Source organism: Rhinatrema bivittatum, chromosome 2, assembly GCF_901001135.1.
Source record: "Rhinatrema bivittatum chromosome 2, aRhiBiv1.1, whole genome shotgun sequence".
NCBI classification, from domain to species: Eukaryota; Metazoa; Chordata; class Amphibia; order Gymnophiona; family Rhinatrematidae; genus Rhinatrema; species Rhinatrema bivittatum.
Genome location: NC_042616.1, coordinates 727,512,152 through 727,535,553, shown reverse-complemented (window position 1 = coordinate 727,535,553; position 23,402 = coordinate 727,512,152). Strand labels below are relative to the sequence as shown.

The following is a 23,402-nucleotide window of genomic DNA, read 5'->3' as shown; positions in this document are numbered from 1 at the left end:
AAGGTGTGTTGCAGCTGGGAAGCTGGTCTTTTATAGGTCAAAACCAGTGACATTATCTCCAGAAGCCGCAGGGGATTTCCTGCTGTGGTCCCTTTAAATGTTTCTGTGTGACATGCTGTTCAGTTCGGCGTTAACAGTCTGCTTGGGATTAGCAATCTGTTCTTATTTAGGAGAATTGTGGGTGGATCCTTGGACCAGTGGCAGATGACCACGCCCCCGGCGGGAGATCCTGAGAGGGGCCACCGGTCAGGCTCAGAGTACGGAGACAGACACACACTAGTTCTTTTATTAGACAGTATACTGAACCACCAGAGGTGGCAGTAATGAGCTGGAATGCCCGGCTGGGCTGTAGTCCCCCAGATACTGGAACAATGATCCCTGGAGGCTGAGCTGTAGAGAAACTGAAATAGTGAGTAGGCAGGGTATGCAGAGTTCATGTACTGAACCAGATGGTAATACTCACAAAATGTCTCATAGAAGCCCAGGAGCTGGAATGTATAGGCCCTCGAGGAGCGAGTACCTGGTTCCAGGGAAAGCTCTGAGAGAGCGATGGTAACTCACTGATGTAGTTGGCAGTGATGACTTCCAGGCAGAAGAGAGTACCGAGTAAGTCTGGGAACGAGGGCCCTCGAGGAGCGAGTACCGGTTCCAGACTATCACCTGAAAAACAAAGGAGAGAGCGAGGCCCCTGAGGAGCGGGTACCCCTAGTAAGTCCGAGGAGGCAGAGTAGCTTAGGTAGTGTAACCCTTGCTAATTCGATGTGCTAGAAAATTCTAAGACCTTATATATCCATCACGGGTGACGTCATCTTCGGGGAATGCCAATCGCCGGTACTTCAGATGGGGGCCACGCAGCGAGCGCCCCTAGGCCTCCAGGAAACATGGCAGTTTGCAGCATCTAGCCAGTCCGGGGACGTTGGAGGACTTTAGCAGAAGAACGCCGCGGCAGCCAATCTTACCGCGGGCGAAGAAGGAGGCGCCAAAGAGGTAAGGAGTGCGGAGAGAGTGTGTCAGGAACCGACGGACACAACACATGCATGCCTAGGGAGAAGCACGATGCGCTGAAGTCAACAGACTCCTGCTGCGTGAAGGCCCAGTGGCTTCTTGCTGAATCCGGAGGAAGCATCCCTCTGCATGAAGGGACAGAGGGGTCCTGTCACAACGGAGGACAATGTGCCTGGCCTGAAACTGAAAGTGAGGGCGGAGCTTTTCAAAATTAGTCCACAGACTACCAAGCAATATCCCCTCTCTTAAGCTCCCCCCCCCCCTGAGACTTTGGGTTTCCTGGAATCCCACTGGTGAAAATCTCTTAAAAGGTTCTGATCCAAGATATTGGAGGTTGGATCCCAGCAAATTTCTTCCAATCCATAGTTCTTCCATGAAAGATTGTTTTTGATCCTCTTGCCCCTGCAGAGGGAGTCCAACACTTCCTCAACTTCTTATACTGTATTCCCATTGATGGACAAATTCTGTGGTTCAGGTGGAGCTCTAGAGGACTATAAGAGTACCACTGGTTTGAGGAGTGATACATGGAAGACATTGTGGCTCTTTAATGTCAGTGGTAATTTTAGTTGATAGGTGACAGTACCCAGTTGCCAGAGTATAGGCAAAGGGCCGACGTAGCATGAGGCCAGGCACATGGAAGGGAGTCTCAAGCATAAATGCTAAGTGCTTAGCAAGAATTTTTCTCCAATTCTGAATTGAGGAGCTGGTCTGCTATGGGAATCTGCCATCTTCTTTACTTGGTCAGCAACTCTCTCAATCTGATGATTGGTCCACTCTCATAGTTCATGCAATTTTTGGCCAGAGAGTTAAGCCATTGGCGAAGGCATGGAGAAGATCCAGTGGCTGCGTTGTTATGGGTATTGTGAGAAAACTCGGCCCATGCCAGAAGGGTGGCCCAGTTATAATGGCACTAGTTAATGCACGAGCGGGGAAAGATTTTGAGGGTGTGATTGGTGCGCTCTGCTCTTCCGTTCCCATGAGGGTTATAGACTGTGGTGTAATTAAGCATAATGTTGAATTTCTTGCAGAGGGCGTGCCAATAGCATGCAGTGAACTGGTCTCTTCTGTCCGACAGTATGTGCTTGGGTCAGCCATGCAGATGAAAGTGAATAGGCATGCCAATTGTGGTGTGGATGGAAGGCTCTGTAGGGGAACATAGTGTTCCATCTTAGAGAATTGGTCTGCTACCAACCAAATTACGGTGGTGCCATCTGAGAGTGGGAGTTCCACGATAAAGTCTGTGGACAGGTGGGTCTAGGGTTCCCTGGAGGCTGGCAATGGCTGTAACAGCCCCCAGGGTTTGCTATGCAGCAATTTTTACTGTGCGCAGGTAGTACATGCATCAACATGGGCCTTGATATCTTGCTTCATATTGGGCACCAAGAGTGTCGCTCAAGAAGTTTGTGCCCTCCCAGGGTGACCTGCGACATATGAGTCATGGAACCATCTTAACACTTTATCATGGATTCTGGAGGGTACGACAATCTTCCCTGAAGGGACGGTTTACCATAGTGCCTAAACATATTCTTATGGGGTCGATGATGTTTATGGGATGTTCTAGAACATCCTCTGTCTGAAAGTAGTGAGAGGGCATCTGCCTATAGGTTCTTGAGTGCTGGTCGTTATTGCAATTTAAGTCAAAGCGAGCAAAGAACAAGAACCAATGGACTTGTATTGCATTAAGCTGTTGAGTTTGGTGTAAATGTTTGAGGTTCTTGTGGTCTGTATATATTGTAATTTGATGTTGAACTCCATTGAGTAGTTCCTGCCATTTCTTGAGAGCTAGTTTGACAGCCAGAAGTTCTCGGTCTCTGATACTATAATTACATTCAACTGGAGAGAACTTCTTAGAAAAGAAGGAACCTTCCTGAAGGACTCCCTCTGGAGAGTGTTAGCTAAGGATAGCCCATGCCCAGTAATGAGACATTGACTTCTAGAACGAAATCCTATGTAGCATCTGAATGACACAGACATGGCTCATCAGTGAAGGCATTCCTTAACTTCTGAAATGCCTCCAGAGCTTTGAATGGCTAGTCTTTTGTATTGGTACCCTTGTGGGTAAAGGCAGTGAGTAATGCTGTTACAGTTGAGTAGTTTCAGATAAACTGATGATAATAATTAGCAAATCCTAAGATTCTTTGTAGAGCTCGGAGTCCCTCAAGATGGGGCCAGTTCCTGATGGAACTCTCAAAGATGAGATTTGTGCAATGTTCTCTCAACCTAGCTTGATGGACTCTCTACCTGGGTAACATCAAGCTACGTTGAGAGAACATTGCAGAAATCTCATCTTAGAGTGAGTTTCCTCACTCTGAAGGACATAAAATCTTCACAAGAGAGCACTGTTCTGTTCGTATGTCTCACTTTAAATGTCAAAGTGGCCCCTAATCCCTACACTAATACCTAAACCTCACCTCGAGTTACTAGGTGGGCCTCCCATAGAGATATAAATACTAATCTCGTGTTAGGGCATTATGGCTAGGTTCCCTCTCTCTCCTTCTCTCTTTCTCTCTCTCTCTCTCTCTCTCTCTCTCTCATACAGGCCAATACAGTAAGGAGCAGTAGGAAGAGCTGTGTTAGTGCCAGGCACACCCACAGTTGCCACACACACAGTCCAGCTCACCTACTGCTCAATACTGCATTTAAACTGCTTCAAATGCAAGCCACATCCATGAAGCATTAGGCCCACGCAACCCATTTTACTGTATAGAGCGCTATTCAGTATCCTGGGTGCACTGGCCTAACGCTTCTTGGACACGCTGGTATCTGTCATTTCAAATGTCATTTGAAATGACAGATACCAGGAAGTGGACGGTTCTCCTACACTCGAGATTGCCAGTCCTCTCTCCCCTCCTCCCGAAGCAAGGCGCATAAAGCAGCCTTGCTTCGGGAGGAGGGGAGAGAGGACTGGCAGTGTAAAGCAACGACTTACTTTTTTCGCAGCCCTCCTCCAGAGACAGACATCGGCAGAGACAGATCACGGTTCCCCTGCCTCCCGGCGAAGATGGATGCCTGCACGGGCGAAAGCGGCCCCTGTGCGTGCAATTGGGGCCGCTCAAGACGTAACGTCACATGTCGTGACGCCAAACATCGTGATGTCACGCCTTGAGCGGCCCAATTGCACGCACAGGGGCCGCTTTCGCCCGTACAGGCATCCATCTTCGCTGGCAGCTGGAGGCAGGGGAGCTGCGATCCGTCTCCGGAGGAGGGCTGGAAAAAAAGTAAGTCGTTGCTTTACACTGCCAGTCCTCTCTCCCCTCCTCCCGAAGCAAGGCTGCTTTACGCGCCTTGCTTCGGGAGGAGGGGTGAGAGGACTGGCAATCCCGAGCGTAGGAGAACCGTCCACTTCGTAGCTACTTTTTTTTTTTTTTGGCTTTTTTAGATTTTTTCCGCTTTCGTTGCTTCAGGAGGAGGGAGGAGAGGACTGGGGCTGCCCCGGAGACCAGCACCCATTGACGCGGCCAGGGCAGGTGAGCGGGAGCTGGGGGTAAGTTTGCCGCCTACCCTTACCCCTGCCTCTAATGCAGGGGTAAGGGTAGGCGGTAAGTTAGCAGGTTAAAACGCATGGCAAAACGGCAGGGGTAAAAAAGCGATAGTCGGGGCGCGCGTTACTGTATGGGAGGGAATAGCTAATTCAATCGTTTACATCAAATATACATGCCACGGTCGGAAGGGGTTACCCGGTGATTTAAAGAGGCGGTAAGAATCGGTTAAAGGGGATTGTGCATCGCAGGAAGGGCTAACGCGGCCGGAAAGTGAGTAGAAAGCGGGTTAGGAGCAGGGTAACAACGGTCGCACTTTACTGTATTGACCTGATAGTAAATATGGTCCCCCCAGTGGTTGTATGAAGGAAATTCCACAATTCTGGCACTTATCTCAAAGTGCAAAAAAGTTATCACAATTTGCAGCACCTTAGTGCTTCACATAGGTATTAGCACAATAAACTGCCTATTACCATAAAACACCCCTTTTTCTATCATAAGCGATATTTAGTGCATTTTGATAAATACAGGCCTAAGAGCATTTGTGCTCATAGCTTTCCAGCTTTTTTCATTCAGGTTACTGATTTTCTTGGACTTCTTCTGTACCTTATTCAGCTGAGTTTTGTAATCCACTTCACCCATTTCCTTTGTATTTGTATTTGAAGGAAACATTCTAATTTCCTTCTGCCTCCCCCATCATCTAGTTTAAGTGTGTTATGGCATACATGAAAAGAGGTAAGATTACAATTTTTGATTAAAATTCTATTACCTAAGCACTACGGGCCGGATTTTAAGACATACACGCGTGCATACATTTGTGCGTGCAACCCGGCACGCACAAATGTACGCCTGTTTTTATAACATGCAGCATGCACACGCAGCCGCGCGCATGTTATAAAATCCAGGGTCGGCGCGCAAAAGTGGGTGCACACTAGTGCACCTTAAGAACATAAGAAATTGCCATGCTGGTTCAGACCAAGGGTCCATCAAGCCCAGCATCCTGTTTCCAACAGAGGCCAAACCAGGCCACAAGAACCTGGCAATTACCCAAACACTAAGAAGAGCCCATGCTACTGATGTAATTAATAGCAGTGGCTATTCTCTAAGTCAACTTGATTAATAGCCGTTAATGGACTTCTCCTCCAAGAACTTATCCAAACCTTTTTTGAAACCTTCTCCATCACACTATATCTTTTTTGAGGTGCGGCGACCAGAATTGTACATGTTTCTCAAGGTGCGGTCTCACCACGGAGCGATATAGAGGCATTATGACATTCTCTGTTTTATTCACCATTCTCTTCCTAATAATTCCTAACATTGTTTGCTTTTTTGACTGCTGCAGCACACTGAGCTGATGATTTCAATGTATTATCTACTATGATGCCTACATCTCTTTCCTGGGTGGGAGCTCTTAATATGGAACCTAACATCGTGTAACTACAGCAAGGGTTATTTTTCCCTATATGCAACACCTTGCACTTGTCCACATTAAATTTCATCTGCCATTTGGATGCCCAGTCTTCTAGTCTCGCAAAGTCCTCCTGCAATTATCACAATCTGCCTGTGATTTACTGCTCTGAATAATTTTGTATCATCTGCAAATTTGATAACCTCACTCATCTTATTCCTTTCCAGATCATTTATAAATATATTGAAAAGCACTGGTCCTAAGTACAGCTCCCTGAGGCACTCCACTGTTTACCCTTTTCCACTGAGAAAATTGACCATTTAATCCTACTCTCTGTTTCCTGTCTTTCAACCAGTTTGTAATCCATGCAAGGACACCACCTCCTATCCCCAGCATGCTCGCACAAGCAGTGTGTGATGTCATTTGTGACATCATAGCTAATGTTACCTAATGGAATCCAGTTTGAGATCATTTATGCTTTCTTCCTTTGGCTACTGTTAGAGGATCAAATGAAATGTCAGTGAGCTGTTTAAGAACTTTAAAAATAACGTTAACACGTTTCGGTGAAACCGAGTAATTATTAATACTAGGGTCCTTTGGAAGTGTTTCATAATAAATTGAGGTTTCTGTTTTATTCTAAGTCCCCCAATGTTTGTTTTGTGATTTTTCAATTTTGTAACAAGCAGGGATCTGGTTTTCATGTCATACTTCCTCTTTTTCAGAGGGTCTTTTTATTTCCTGTAAAGAATCAACTTATTCTCTTTGAGCCACTAAACTGTTTTTTTTTCCTCCTTCCTCTTTCTATCTGTTTCTGGGTGTTGAGTAAGTCGATGATCACAGCTCCCCCACCTCCAGTGCCTGTGATTTTGTTGTTGTTGTTGTTGTTGGTTTTCTTGCCAGGATATTGCAGAGGCTTACCGTAGCTATCTACAGTCCCTAGCACCCGGTCTTCCCTAGTGGCTCCCCCCCCCTGAATCCAGGTATTTGCCAGTCCTGCTTAACTTCCAAGATCTATTGACTTTGGGTACTCTCGGGCCAGTGTTGCTGGGATGGTTTGTTGATGGCTGTCAATAGTCTGAAATATTAATTGGCAACTTTTTAAAAATTTTCTTGCAAGAACATGTTTTGTCTTACTAGTAGATGCCAGTAAAAAAAAAAAAAAAATGTGTGGGGCAGTGACAAACACCACTCCCATCACTGCTCAGCCCCAGCATGCTGACACATGCTATCCCCTTCTCTAACCAGAGAATTCTTATTCTTTCCCCAGCCCAATCCAAGCACTTGTTCTCTCTTTCTCATCCTATCTGCTAATGTCTGGGAGTTCCACTCTGCCTCCTCCACTCTTGTGGCCTGGAGGTTTCTCTTCCTCCCTCTGGTCCCCTTGGCCCTGGGCAATCCTATGCCAACATCTTGTGCTACATGCACAGCAGCGGGGAGTGCATGAATGCTTTTGTGCATATCTTCTCCATGCCAGCCCCTAAACTATGCACATGTGTAGGTATACACGCCTACGCTCCTCACTGGATGGTGGATGCTGTCACTTACTTGTGCACTCCATCAGTTGCTAATCCGGACACCATCTAGAGGGCTAAATGTATTGTAGATAGATAGAAGATAGAAAAGCTGTGACCAACTCCATAATTTTTTTTTTTTAATTAAGAGGAAGAAGAAGATAAAACTAAATTTGAATTGTACTGTATTATTATAAGTTTGAAAGAATTCCGTTTTCTGTATGTTCTAAGGCCTTGTAAGCATTGTAGATGGCTCTTCTCTGCCTTTGTATTTTTATCTGGTCATGTGACTTGAGATGGCATTGAATATATAAATTTATTTATATTTAGCTCATGCGTTTTTCATTGGCAGCTCAATACAAGTTAGATACAGGAGAGGTATTTCCCTGTCCCCAGTGGGGCTTACAATAAATTTTGTACTCTGAAATAGTGGAGGGTGATGTGACTTGCTCACAGTCACAATGGAGGTCAGTGTGAGAAGTGAGATTTGTACCCTGGCTTCTCTGATTCTCAACCCACTTCCGTGCGCCAAGCCCTAGGAGAGCCCCGATGGCTTTCTCCATTGCCTCCGCCCCCCCACCTTCCCCTCCCTTCCCCTACCTAACCACCCCCCAGCCCTACCTAAAACCCCCCCAACCTTTGTTTGACAAGTTGTGCCTGCCTCTGGGTAGGCTTAGGTTGCGTGCCCCGGCCAAGTGCCGAAGCATGATCCCTGACCTAGCAGCCCTATGGAAGCCTCTCGCCATGCCCTCGCCCTCGCCTGCCCCGGACCGCCCATGCTCCTTTTCAAGCCCCGGGACATATGTGTTTTGCGAACCGTCGCTGCCCGACGTCTCCACTCCGCCCTCCTTATACCTCTTGGCGACTCCCTCCTGGGTTGATGGAAGTTTGGCTGCCACGGCGTCATCTTGCCAACCTCCTCCGCATTCCCAGACCGGCTAGACACTGCCTTCCGCCATGTTTCTCCTGAGGCCTAGGGGGCGCGCGGCGTGGCCCCGACTCAAGCACCAGCAGTGGTGTGAACCTCAGGGGCAATCCCCCTGAGATGACGTCATCATCTTCGGGATATTTTAAGGTCTTTCATTTTGCTAACTAATCGAGTTAGCAAAGGGTTTCCTATGTAGCTGCCTCCAGGTATTGCTGGCAGATGGGATTCGCTCTCCGCATACCTTGCTACTCTGTCTCCTCGGACTTTACCAGGGGTACACCGCTCCTCGGAGGCCTCGTTCTCTCTTTTACTTTTCAGGTCGCAGTCTGGAACCAGTGCTCGCTCCTCAAGGGCCCACGTTCCCGGACTTGCTACTGAATATAACTTTCTGCCAGGAAGTCACCCTTGCCTACAACACAGTGAGTTACCATCTCTCTCTCAGAGCTTTCCCTGGAACCAGGTACTTGCTCCTCGAGGGCCTACTTCATTCCAGCATCCTGGGCTGTTCTAAGAGACTACAGTGTGAGTGTTACATCAAGGTTCTGTTCCTGAAACTCTGCATACTCTGCCTACTCACTATCTCAGTTTCTCTACAGCTCAGCCTTCCTGGGATCGCGGTTCCAGTGCCTGAGGGACTACAGCCCAGCCAGGCTATTCCAGCTCACTACTGCCACCTCTGGTGTTTCTCAAAAACTGTTTAATAAAAGAACTTGTGTGTGTCTGTCTCCCAACTCTGAGCCTGACCGGTGGTCCCTCTTGGTATCTTCCCCCGAGGGCATGATCATCTGCCACCAGCCCAAGGATCCACCCACAAATATCACAAATATAATAATATGCGCGTCCCGGGGCTCAGCGCGCATCGCCGGGCCTATGCAAAATAGGCTCGGCTTGCGTAACCCTCCTATGCGTGTAAATCCAGCTGGATTTACACGTGTAGGGCTTTTAAAATCTGCCCTTATCTATACAATAGACATAAAATGTAAAAACTTAAATATCATGCAAACAGTAGCCAATCATCTGGTTTAATTTTCATATCTGAATTCAACATATCAACAGCTATAATAAATAGCACATATTACTGCTAAGGCAGATAACTTCTAAAATTTTGTATACCAGTATAATATGTATATGCACGCATTTAGAAAATATGTAATATTTGACTAAATGAATATGTGTAAAAGACAAGGAAGCAAAGATGTGAATTTAAGGAAAAGTAAGTTTAAATTAGGAGAAGAATATGTATGGGTTTTTTTTATAAGAACGTAATAGTCATTAGTGTAGGCCAAACAATATTTAAAAGATGAGATGTAATTCTTTGGGGAAAAGTGGCACTGGTCTTGTATGAGAAAATTTAACCTGTGTTTAAAAAGATGGAGATCATTATTGAAACTGCATTTTCAGTGTTAGATTATTGAGTTAAAATAGATTGTTGTTATTTACCTTTCTATTTTGCCCAAAGAACAAAAAATTTCTAAGAGTATCAAAATGTTTCCCACAGGAAGTAACGGAAACTGTGCAGCTGCGGCAATGGTCTGGTCCGAGCAGCCTTCCACAGTAATAAAAATATTCAGGTCTGAAGGATCTGAATAAAAGATGTGATTGCATTTGGTTCATGAGCATCTCTGGGCAGGATAGACAGCATACTTGGAGCCTCCTCCTGCACACATATCTTTTTCTCAAGCTAAGATCATTTATTTTGGTTGATTATCTCACAATAAATGAATGGAGCCCTAAATGACTGCAGTTGATTCTACTTTCCTAATGTAGTCAGAGAATTCAAAACTATAATTGTCAGAAATTCAGGTCACAGGTTTCCGGCTGATCCAAATTACAACAGCAGAAATTCAAATTGTTTCTCAAAATTAAAACATACCTGGTCTTAGGTGACCCACTGTATCAGCCAAGCTTCCTTTTTTCACTTTGGTGATAAAAGCACAGAGTCGACCTGATTCTGTCATTTTTCCTCCTACAACCTGTTTGAAACATACACGATTATCAGTTAAGTCTCAATTTTCAAGCAAAAGTTAGTGAACTTACTTTTTATGTGCAGCCAAATAAACATAGAAACATGATGGCAGAAAAAGTGCATTTGACCCATCCAGTCTGCCCACTCGTCCAATTAATTTAGCATTATAATTCTCATCACTTCCTTAGTGATTTCCTGTATTTTTTCATTCAGATATTGTTTTTGTCTCCACCACTTCCACTCAGAGGCTGTCCAACATATCAACCACCCTCTCTGTAAAGAAATATTTGTTAAGATTACTCCTGAGAAATAATTTGCATCCTATAGGGACAGTAAACTTGTGATCTTTGCTTTAAAGTATTACATATTCTCTCTTGAAATATTTTGACAACAGAAACAGCAACAAAAATAAAAATTATATTACTTAACAGTGACAAACAATAAATCAAAATGCCCTAGGGATTCTATTCTATCAGTAAAATGCTCACTGTTTTTTTTCTGTCATAAGACAGATTTTTAATAATGTTTATAAATTTTTTTAAAGTTCAACCAAATAAATCTGAATTTATATCAAATATAGAAAGACTCAGTTCTTATTTCATAATGATAATGACCTAGATAATGTAGAACATAAACTTTTTCCAAAGCTGGATAAAAGCTAAAAATATAAGATCATGTTTCCTTGATATTCCCCTCACCCTAGGGCATACAATGGAATTATATCAGTGAAATTTGAAAAGCTCAGAATAACTAAAAAAAAAAATACAAGCATCAATTTCAGTGTTTAAATATGGCTTTTTGCCGATAGTATATGATACTGGCCACAATAAGACTGTTTTACAAATAAGTAAATGTTGTTTATGAAAAGAGAAACTTTGAAGTACATGCAGGGAACAAACAGGGCATTGTTGAGAGACCAGATCCTGGAGACAAAATCTCTATTATCATTCTCTTGATGCATTCTCATATATTGTAGGAATTAGCTCAACATGGTGAAAGTGCAAACATTTTCCCATGTATGGGAAGGAACCAGATAGGAAAGGAAACACAGTCAATTCCTCAACAGATTTTTTAAATGGTAAAGCTTGTGTCTGAGTAAATCTATAATTTATTTATTTAAAAATTTATTTAAAATTTTTATATACCGGTATTCATGTTACAAACACATCATGCCGGTTTACATATAACAGGGGTGTACAATGAACAATTGAGTAACCTATTGGTGTGGAAGGAAGCAGTTACAAATAACAAGGTAATAGAACTGGGAGAAGAGAAGAAATGGAAATGATTAAATATTATTAATATTAATATTAATATTATTAATATTATTAATATTATTAATTATTAAATAATTATTAATATAATTATTAATTATTAAAGTTTACATGTCTTCTACAGAGCTTTTGTAGCACCAACACTGCCCACGTTGACAACTGCTACTTTAATTTATTTTTTGGGGTATTTTTTCAAATTAATGTGCTTGAACTGTATCAAAAATATTTTATCTGCAAATCTAGAGCTTCACAGGAAAGCACCTATGTTGATAGGGACATGACTTCAGCAAAAGCAGTTAAAATGCACTTTCAGCAAAACAATTTTTAATACATAAAACTGTTTAGTAGTAAAAATAGCATAACTAATATTTATGTGACAACAAGATGTAATTTACCAATGTAGCTCTGAAAAAGGAATGCTGACTATCTTTTTTTTAAAGCCAGAATAGTCTACATTTCTAAATTAAGACAGGGCAGATAAGTATATACGTTTTGTAACAGAAGGCTTCAGGTACAATGGACAAGCATCATTATTACTGCATTCAAATGTCTGAGGCCCCAAAACACATCTCAGTAAAGAACTAAGGCTCAATAAAAAGTAAAATCACAGATCTTATTGGTTATCCACATAGTAACATTGATTAAATATTGGTGGAGAATTTGTAAAGGATTTCTATAACCTTCTAGTGAGTGGCATGGTGTTACACAAGAGATTACCCAATACTTAGGGACCTTCATTTTCAATCTTTATTTTATTTTTTTGGGGAATTTAGCAATGCTTATTATACAGAATAAAAATGGGGAAAAAATCAGTGGAAAATGACATTTCTATCCACTGATTTTCTCCCTTTTTCATTATAATAAATAATGATAAATTCACAGGAAAAATAAAGTAAAAATTGAAAACGAAGGCCCCTAACAAAACTGTAGAGCAGGAGTGCCCAACTCCAGTCCTCAAGAGCCATAAACAGGCCAGGTTTTCAGGATATCCACACTGAGGGGCAGATTTTATAAATCTGCGCACACGCGTACTTTTGTTCGCGCACCAGGCGCGAACAAAAGTACACGGGATTTCAATAGATACGCGTGTAGCCGCGCGTATCCATTAAAATCCGGGTTTGTCGCGCACAAGGCTGCCCAAAATCGGCAGCCTGTGCGCGCCGCGCAGCCTGCCTCTGTTCCCTCTGAGGCCACTCCGAAATCGGAGCGGCCTCGGGAGTAACTTTCATTCACCCTCCCCCCACCTTCCCCTCCCTAACCCACCCCCCCCGGCCCTATCTAACCCCCCCCCCCACCTCTATCATGAAAGTTACGCCTGTTCGAAGCAGATGTAACTTTGCGTGCGCCAGGCCAGCTGCCGCGCTCCATGTTCCGGTCCAGGGGCTGGTACGGAGGCCACAGCCATGCCCCCAGAACGCCCCCGGGCCGAAACCATGCCCACGGCGCCGCCCCCGGATGACGAGCTGAACGTGTCATGCCCCCTCGACATGCCCCCCGATGACGCGCAGATCACAACACGCCCTCCGAAACACCCCCCCCCAGGAAAGCCCCGGGACTTGTGCACGCCGGAAGCCTATGCAACATAGGCTCGGCACGTGCAGGGGGTGTTTGGGCCAGGTTTTCGGGGGGTATGCACGTATCTTATGCGCGTACCCCTTTAAAAATCTGGCCCTGAATGTGCATGAAATAGAGCTGCATAAAATGGAGGCAGTGCATGCAGATCTATCTCATGCATATTCAGTGTGAATATCCTGAAAACCTGGCCTGTTTGTGCTCTTCAGGACTGGAGTTGGCCACCCCTGCAGAAGAAGAAGGAGCGTAATTGGAGATTAAATCAATAGTTCCAAAAAGATAATATACTGAAAATGTCTTGGAATCTACAAGGAACTGGGTCAAAGCTGTACTAATGTGTATATTTTAAAAATATATTTTAAGCAAATAGACATAACAAGACAGCCAAAAGGACATGGCTAATTTACATGGCTCAAATGTTTAACAAATGTTTCTTGCATTGTATGTACAAACTCCAGATAATTATAATGTTTGTGAGAGGCAAAAGAAAGAAACAGATGAATACTAATTCATGTGGAGAAACATCAAGCTTATTCCCCACCTGTTTTTTTTTTAGTATTTCTTCAATATCTTTGGAAAAACTTGATCATGCCTCCTGTACACTGATACCTCTGAGATATTTAAATGTTTCTAGCATATCTTCCTTATCTCACCTTTCCTCTAGGATATACATTTAGATCCTTAAGTCACACTATATGCTTAACAATGAAGACCACTGACCATTTAAGTAGCCCATCCTCTGGACCAGTGGTTCTCAACCCTGTCCTGGGGACCCCCCAGCCAGTCAGGTTTTCATGATATCTACAATGAATATGCATGAGAGAAAATTTGCATGTTATGGAGGCAGTGTATGCAAATTTTCTCTCATGCATATTCATTGTGGATATCATGAAAACCCGACTGGCTGGGGGGGTCCCCAGGACAGGGTGGAGAACCACTGCTCTGGACCAATTCCATTTGGTTTATATCCCTATGTAGAAGCAGTCTTCAGAATTGTATACTGTATTCCAAATGACATATCACCTACTTTTTTCTGCTTATCACTACTCTCCTATTGCACATACATATCATTCTCGATTTTACCATCACTTTATCCACCTGTCTGGTCACCTTAAAAACATCAGATATGATCACCTCCCGATCTCGCTCCTATTATATTCATAGAATAATTTCTTATCCTATACTGTTCCACTCCCTTGTGTTTTTGCAGCGCAAATGCATGAATTTGCATTATTAGCATAAAATCTTAGACCATTCCTCAAGCTTTGCTAGACTCCTTATCAGGGTTTCCAAACCTTTCTGGCAGTCTACCCTGTTGCAGATTTTGATATAAATGGCAAAAAGGCACACCCTTCTGATAGTCTTTCTGCAAAATCATTTAGGAAATGTTGAATAGAACCGGTCCAAAAACTAAAATCTCTGTGGCACACCATTAGTAATGCCCCTTTCCTCAGAGTGAACTCCATTTACCACCATCCTTTGTCTCCTCCCACTCAATCAGTTTCTAACACAGTCAGTCACTTCAGGGCACTTACCAAAGGTGCTCAGTTTATTTACAAGTCACCTATGCAGAACTGTGACAAAGGCCCTCCTGCTCCAACTCACAAGTCACCCAAAGAAATAGATCAATTTCATTGGATAAGACCTATCTCTGGTGAAATCATGTTTCCTCAAATCTTGTAATCCACTGAATTCCAGAAGTTGCATTATTCTCTGTTTTAGCAGCAGTCCTCTCAGAGGTATTTTATTAACTATTTTATCAGTTAACCAGGCCCATCTAAAGGAGACACAAAGTTGTGCCTTCTCTGTGGTTGGGCCCACAATGTGGAATTTTGGCCAAAGGACCTACAATCTTTAGGAAAATGTTTAAGGCACCGTTATTTCAGGAAACATGTTTTTAAGGCCTGATTTGTTATGATGAGGGATCTTTTAGTCATTTGGAGTATAGTCAAGCATGTTATTCATTTCTCTGAGTGATGATTGCTATTAATGTTATTTGATTTAAATTGTTATATGTTTTTATGTAATCCACCCAATACTGCTTTTCTGATATGGGTGAGATAGTATTTTTATAAATAAATACATTTATACACCACTAATGTCAGACAAACTGGCCCATAGTTCCTAGCTTCTGGCTTACTTCTTTTGTGAAGAGGAACTACTTCTGTTTGTCTCCAGTTCTCCGGACAAATCCTGACACTAAAAAAGCATTGAAAAGGTAACCCAGTGTAACTGCCAGAAATTCTCAAAATTTCCTTAAATTTCCTTAAATCCAGCATCATTGCTTGATTTACTTTGGGATCCATATTCAGCAGCATTTACATAAGAAAATAAATATGTCATACTGGGTCAGACCAAGGGTCCATCAAGCCCAGTATCCAATAGTGGCCAATCCAAGTCACAAGCACCTGGCAAGTACCCAAACATTACCTAAATCACAAGCTACTATTGCTTATTAATTACCATAATAGCGGTTTATGGATTCTTCCTCTAGGAACTTATCCAAACCTTTTTTAAACCCAGTTATATTAACTGCTGTAACCACATCCTCTGGCAATGAATTCCAGAGCTTAACTATGAGCTGAGTGAAAAAGAATTTTCTTTGATTTGTTTTAAATGAGCTAATTGCTAACTTCATGGAGAACCCCCTGGTCCTTCTATTATCAGACATGGTAATTAAAAGATTTAATTAACTTGTTCAAGTCCTTTCATGGTTTTTGTAGACTTCTATCAGTTGTCTCTTCTCAAACTGAACAGCCCTAGCTTCTTTAGCCGTTCCTCATAGGGCAACCATTCCATGCCCTTTATCATTTTGGTCGCCTTTCTCTGCCCTTTCTCCAGTTCAGCCATATCCTTTTTGAGATGTGGTGACCAAAATTGCACACAGTATTCAAGATGCTGTCTCACCATGGAGGGATACACAGGCATTATGACAACCTCTCTTTTATTTGCCATTCCCTTCCTAATAAATTACTAACATTCTGTTTGCTTGTTTGATCGCCCCAGAACACTGGGCCGACGATTTCAATGTACTATCCACTATGACACCTAGATCACTTTCCTGGGTGGTAACTCCTAAGATAGAACCTAATATTGTGTAACTCTAGCAAAGGTTATTTTTCCCTATATGCATCACTTTGCACTTGTCCACGTTAAATTTCATCTGCCATTTGGAAGCCCAATCTTCCAATCTCGCAAGGTCCTCCTCAAATTCATCACAATTCACTTGAGATTTAACTACTCTGCATAATTTTGTGTCATCCACAAATCTGATCACCTCACTCATTGCACCCCTTTCCAGATGATTTATAAATATATTATTTATTTATTTAAGAGGTTTTTATATACAAGAGGTTTTTATATACCGTCATTAAGTTATTTACCATATTAAAAAGCATCGGTCCAAGTACAGATTCCTGAGGTATTCCACTGTTTACATTTTTCCACTGTGAAACCTTACCATGTTATCCTACTCTCTGTTTCCTGTCTTTTAACCAGCTTGCAATCCACAAAAGGATATCACCTCCTATCCCATGACTTTTTAGTTTTCTTAGAAGCGTCTCATGTGGGACTTTGTCGAACTCCTTCTGAAAATTCAAATATACCACATCTACTGGTTCACCTTTGTCCACCCCTTAAAAAAAATGTAGGAGATTTGTGAGCAAGACTTCCATTGGGTAAATCCATGCTGACTGTGCCCCATCAAATCATGTCTATCTAAATGTTTTATGATTTTATTCTTTATAACAATTTCCATGATTTTTCCTGGCACTGAAGTCAGACTCACCAGTCTATAGTTTCCTGGACCACCCCTGGATCCTTTTTTAAATATAGGGGTTACATTAGCCATCTTCCAATCTTCAGGTACATTGGATGTTTTAAATGATAGGTACAAATTAATTGAAATAGGTCTGAAATTTCATTTTTTAGTTATTTCAGAACTCTGGGATGTATACTATTTGGTCCAGGTGATTTACTACTCTTCAGTTGCTCAATCAGGTGTACCACATCTTCAAGGTTCACCATGATTTTGTTTAGTTGATCTGAATCATCACCCATGAAAACCTTCTCCAGAATGGGTATCTCTCTAACACCGAAGCAAAGAAATCATTTAATCTTTCCATGATGGCATTATCTTTTCTAGGTGCCCCTTTAACTCCTTGATCATCCAATGGTCCAACCAACTCCCTCGTAGGCTTTCTGCTTCGGATATATTTTAAAAAGTTTTTATTGTGAATTTTTGCCTCTATGGCCAATTTATTTTCAAATTCTCTCTTAGCCTGTCTTACCAATGTCTTACATTTAACTTGCCAATGCTTATGCTTTATCCTATTTTCTTCTGATGGACCCTTCTTCCAATTTTTGAATGAAGATCTTTTGGCTATAATAGCATCTTTCACCTCACCTTTTAACCATACTGGTAATTATTTTGCCTTCTTCCCACCTTTCTTAATGCGTGGAATACATCTGGACTATGCTTCTAGGATGGTATTTTTTAACAATGTCCATGCCTGTTGCACACTTTTTACCTTTGTAGATGCACTTTTCAATTTTTTTCTAAATATTTTTCTCATTTTATCAATGTTTCCCTTTTGAAAGTTTAGCACTAGAGCTGTGGATTTATTTACTATCCCCCTTCCAGTTATTAATTCAAATTCGATCACATTATGATCATTATTGCCAAGCAACCTCACCACCGTTAACTCTCTCACCAAATCCTAAACTCTACTGAGAATTAGATCCAAAATTGCTCCCGCTCTCGTTGGTTATAGAACCAATTGCTCCATAAAACTGTCATTTATTCTGTTCAGGAACTTTATCCCTCTAGCATGCCCTGATGTTTCACTTATCCAGTCAATATTGGGGTAATTGAAATCTCCCATTATTACTGTATTACCACTTTGGATAACTTTTCTAATTTCTCTTAGCATTTCACTGCCCTTCTCATCAATTTAAACAGGTGGTCGGTAGTATACACCTATCACTATACTCTTCTCCAACACACAAGGGATTTCTGCCCATGAAGATTCAATTGTGCACTTAGTCTCAGGCAGGATCTTTATCCTGTTGGACTCTATGCCATTCCGGACATAAAGCACTACCCTGCCACCAAGATGTTCCTCTCTATCATTGTGATATAATTTGTACCCCACTATAGCACAATCCCATTGGTTATCCTCTTTCTACCAAGTCTCTGATATACCAGTTAAGTTTATATTATCATTTACTGCTATACACTCTAATTCTCCCATCTTACTTCTTAGACTTCTTGCATTAGCATACAAACATTTCAAAGTGTGTTTTTTCTTTGTATTTACATTCTGCTTTTCAGTTGACAGGGATAAATTAGAATCTTTTAGCTCAGGTGAGTTTTTAAATATAGGAACTTGGACTAATTTTCTTATTATTGGAACCTCTCTGTTGGGATGCCCTAACTCTAATGCTTCATTAGTATCCTTTGAAGATACCTCCCTCCAAACCATGTACTGCTGAGCGACAGTTGGCTTTCATCTTTGCTCTAGTTTAAAAGCTGCTCTATCTACTTTTTAAAGGTTAGCACTAGCAACCTGGTTCCACCCTGATGAAGGTGGAGCCCATCCCTTCGGAAAAGACTCACCCTTCCCCAAAAGGTTCCCCAATTCCTTACAAAACTGAATACCTTTTTCTTGCACCATTATCTCATCCACGCATTGAGACTCTGGAGCTCTGCTTGCCTCTGGGGACCTGTGTGTGGAAAAGGAAGCATTTCAGAGAATGCTACCTTGGAAGTTCTGGATTTCAGATTTCTACCTAACAGCCTAAATTTGGCTTCCATAACCTCCTTCCCACATTTTCCTATGTCATTAGTGCCCACATGTACCATGACAGCCAGCTCCTCCCCAGCACTATCTAAAATCCTAACTAGGTGACTCGTGAAGTCTGCCACCTTCACACCAGGTAGGCATGTTACCAGGTGATCCTCATGCCCAGCAGCCACCAAGCTGTCTACATTTCTAATAATCAAATCACTAACTATGACGGCCAACCTAACCTTTCCCTCCTGGGCAGTAGCCCTGGGAGACACATCCTCGGTGCGAAAGGACAATGCACCACCTGGAGAGCAGCTTCTTACTACAGGATCATTTCCTCCTGCACCAGGTTGATGCTCTCTGATCATGAGACCTTTCTCCTCCAAGGGCTGCCAGACTGGAGTTGGGACTTGGCTACTATGACCCTGAAGGTCACATCTATATACCTCTTTGTCTGCCTCGGCTCCTCCAGTTCTGCTACTCTAGCCTCCAGAGATCAGACTTGTTCTCTGAGAGACAGGAGCTCTTTGCATCGGATGCACATGTAAAATTTCTCACGGCAGGTAAAAAAATCATACATGTGACACTCGATGAAAAAGACTGGGCAGCCCCTCTCTTGCTACTGGACTGCTGCCTTAATCTTAAATTTGTTCAGTTCCTAGTTAAGTTTTAGGTAGCTATGGGAGTAGGAATATGTACAATGAGGGTCCTTTAAATGTATTAGTGTATTCACTATGAGGCAGATTTTCAAAGGGTTACGCTCGTAACCCCCGAAAACCTGCCCCTGCTTGCCCCTGCGCGCGCCGAGCCTATCTTGCATAGGGCTTCGAAAAAGGGGCGTTCCGGGGGCGGGGCTGTGGGCAGGGCGCTGGTCCTGGGTCTGGGCCGTGGGTGAGGCGCCTGTCTGGGGGCATTCCGGGGGCGGGGCCGAGGCCTCCTCCGTTGCGGCCTTGCTGAGGGATGGCACGCCGGCAGCCAGCCGGCGTGCACAAGTTACGCCTGCCAAGAGGCAGGCGTAACTTTGACGATAAAGGTCAGGGGGGGTTAGATAGGGCTGGGGGGCGGGTTAGGTAGGGGAAGGGAGGGGAAGGTGGGGGGAGGTGGAGGGAACAGAGGAAGGCTACGCGGCTCGTTGCGTGCAAGTTGCACAATTGTGCACCCCCTTGCGCGTGCCGACCTTGGATTTTATAACATGCGCGCGGCTGCGCATGCATGTTATAAAATCGGGCATAGATTTGTTTGCGCACGGGTTGCGCGAACAAATCTACACCTGCGAGATTCTCTGAAAATCTACCCCTATATATTTGGTAGTCACCTACAAAGGAATGAACAAACTCTTGATAAGTTGTGGAGAATTTCTGAGTCTAAGTTAAAAGGCTGTTTTTTCTTTTTTTAAGTGTGAAAGTGGCAATTGCCTATAAATTAAAGGATGAGCTAGGGGTGGATGGGTTGGAAAATATAAACACATAAACCTCTGTTTGTTGCCTGCTTTTCTGACTACCTATTTAAAACCAAACACACAAACTTCTGTTTGTTGCTTATCTGTCTGACTACCTATTTAAAACAAAACACACAAACTTCTGTTTGTTACCTGACTTTCTAACTACCTATTTAAAACCAAACACATGAACACATTAAATAATATACCCCAATAGTTTACTTATCTACATTACTTTTAAGTTTTAAAAATTTCTCCAAGCAGTACTTACTGATTCTTTCCAGCCACCAGCAAGGTGATCCTCTCCTCTCAGTGCTCCCACTGGATTGTGAGTTAATCTTCCTAAATTCCACCTTTTAAATATTCCAGCCTCCTATCCAACTGAAATTTAACTGTATAACTCATGATCTGAATAAAATTTAGCTGGATAAGATAGGAATGTTCCAAGGCATTCTGAGACGGAGTTAAGTTAGCCAGATAAGTTATCTGGCTTACTCCAATATTCAATTAGCTGTATATCTTATACTGGAGAGTAGTCCTAAAGTTAGCTGGATAAAGTTATCAGATAACTTTAAGATAATTGGGTATATTCAATGGTGTGACTGCACTGCTGAATATACTGCCAAAGTTTATAGGATAAATGTATCCATTTTTCTAAGGAGCTAGCTAAACTTAATGTGATAAAGGGATGGGACTAGAGGGGATGCATACAAGGGTTTTAAATGAACTTAAGAAAGGTTCTGTCAGCTACACTGAATAACCTTTTCAATTATTCTTTTTAGAGTCAGGAGTAGTTCCAGAGGACTGGAGACAGGGGGATATCATTCTTCTTCACAAAAGTGTTAGTAAGGAGGACGCTGGGAACTACAAGCTGGTTAGTCTGATCTCTGTGGTGACTAAATTAACATAATTAATAGATAGAGCATGTATATTGCTGTCGATTTCCCACAATAAGGCTCATTCCTTAAACACAATGCTTCAAGTTTCCATTTTCACTGACCTTGTCATTTCAACATGAAACCATGTTTTAATTATTCAACAAAATGAATTGTATTTGTATAACCCCTATTTACTATATATTATCACAGCCTAAGTTGTGTATTTGAGATGAAGCCAGTATTTTATTGATCTCAGAACACTGGATTAATGAAACTTCTTGTCAACTTTTCACAATAGTGACTCAACAAATGATGATCTAAGACTTAATAGTTATAGCTTTCTTTTATATTAAATCATTTGAAGAATATATATTTGGTCTTTATTCCATAACTAGTGGAATAGCCAATCAAAAATTATGGGATGAAAAGCATACTGAAGTGCATAGTGACAGAATGAAAAGTTTGTGTGGGTACATGTTTACGAGTGCATAAGTGATAACAAGTGTAAATGATGTATTTCTTTTTGGTGTTAGTGACATTTTATTGCATGTGGTTTTTGTGGCTAACGTATGTTAGAAGTTTTATTTGTGTATGAAAGGCTGTTCAAGTTCTTTGATAAGTTATGACATGAGGGTAGAGTATTTAAATTCAGTTGCAGTACAACCTGACACTCATCAGGGCCCCCGTAGTTGAAACTGGCAATTGGATGTGGCCTCCTTGGTCTGGACTATGAATTACCCCTATGCTTGGGGTGGGGAGTACCACATGAGAGATTATATTCATTAATATGATTTATCTTCAGGCTTGTAGCCTGAGTGGGGGATGACACAGGTTCCCCATCACCTCGATACCACAATTCTGTGCCATCCCAAACAACCTCTCTGCACCATAGACCAGATAAAAATCATCACACCAGAAAAAAACAGTAATTAACCCTTTTACTAGTATTATGTAAGTAGACAAATCCAAGCAGAACATTAAATGGGAAAATTTAATGTAGTGAAGTATAATAGAAACTTGCAGTTTTCTTAAGTTTAGCTCCTGGTTCCTCTGTCCCTTAATGGGATTTTACATGTATCTCAGTTATGAGGCAAGAACAGCTGTCTGACTTTCTATTTCCTCACAGTGCCGATTTCTGTCTCTCTCTTGATAACTAACTCTTCAGGAGAAGAAATGAGTAAAGAGCTGACAGATGCACTCCTCTTTTCCTGGCTCCAAATCCTGGCCATTCTCATCCCGCACAATCAGACAAAGCCAGCCAAATTGTGCCATTTCTACCTTAAATGGTCTCCCAGCATTCCTTTGGCTTCATCCTCTGCTGGCTATGTAGTGCTGTTATCTGGGCAGGCCAAAGAAGCCCTAGACCGGGGTGGCCAACTCCAGTCCTCAAGAGCCAAAAACAGGCCAGGTTTCAGTTGAGCCACAATGTATGTGCATGAATAGATTTGCACACATTGTCTCCATTGTATGCAAATATATCTCATGCTTATTCATTGTGGATATACTGAAAATGTGGTCTGTTTGTGGCTCTTGAGCACCAAAGTTGACCATCTCTGCCCTAGACTTTAGTTTCCCTGTATGTCTGCACACATTAAAAAAGCCCTAGACTTTAGTTTCCCTGAATGTTTGCACACTTTAAAAAAAAGCCCTATATTTTAGTTTCTCTGTGTGCTTGCTGAGTGAACAACTGTTTGAAGTGTGATGTTCACTTCAATAGCTATTAACTAAAGTATTGTTTGGAAGGAACATTAGCCAAGGGAATCACTGTCAAACCAATTGCAATGTGAGTCTTCAAAGGAGTTTGTTTGAAAAAATATAGCAAGGTAGAAGCTCAGCTGCCTTAATCCGGAGGGACTACTAAGAGAAAGAGCTGACTCTGCTGCACAAATTTTAAGTATTGCTGTTTGGGAAATTATAACTTAAAGCCTGTGTGAGGAGATAGACATAGAGGGTTGAATTCTTAGGTTCCCTGTGTCTTAGAATATTTAAAATCCTTAAGACTTTGATTTCGCTGTATGTGCATTTTAAAATTTCTAGACTTCATTTGCCCTATGTTTGCACATTTTAATAAGTCCTATTTGTTTGTACACGTAATAAAACTTTGCACTTTAGTTTCCATGAGTATTGGTACATGTAAACAATCTCTAGACTTTA

The 23,402-nt window shown here is 42.2% G+C and overlaps 1 protein-coding gene across 1 annotated transcript in view; it reads right to left on the bottom strand.

Moving 5' to 3' along the window:
- The window catches only part of LOC115085620 (regulating synaptic membrane exocytosis protein 2-like), a 914,496-nt gene that overhangs the window by 878,009 nt on the left and 13,085 nt on the right, over positions 1 to 23,402 (bottom strand). Inside the window, exon 3 of the mRNA XM_029591858.1 lies at positions 10,205 to 10,304. Within this exon, the coding sequence (XP_029447718.1) occupies positions 10,205 to 10,304 (100 nt within the window). The remainder of the gene's footprint in view (positions 1 to 10,204; positions 10,305 to 23,402) is intronic.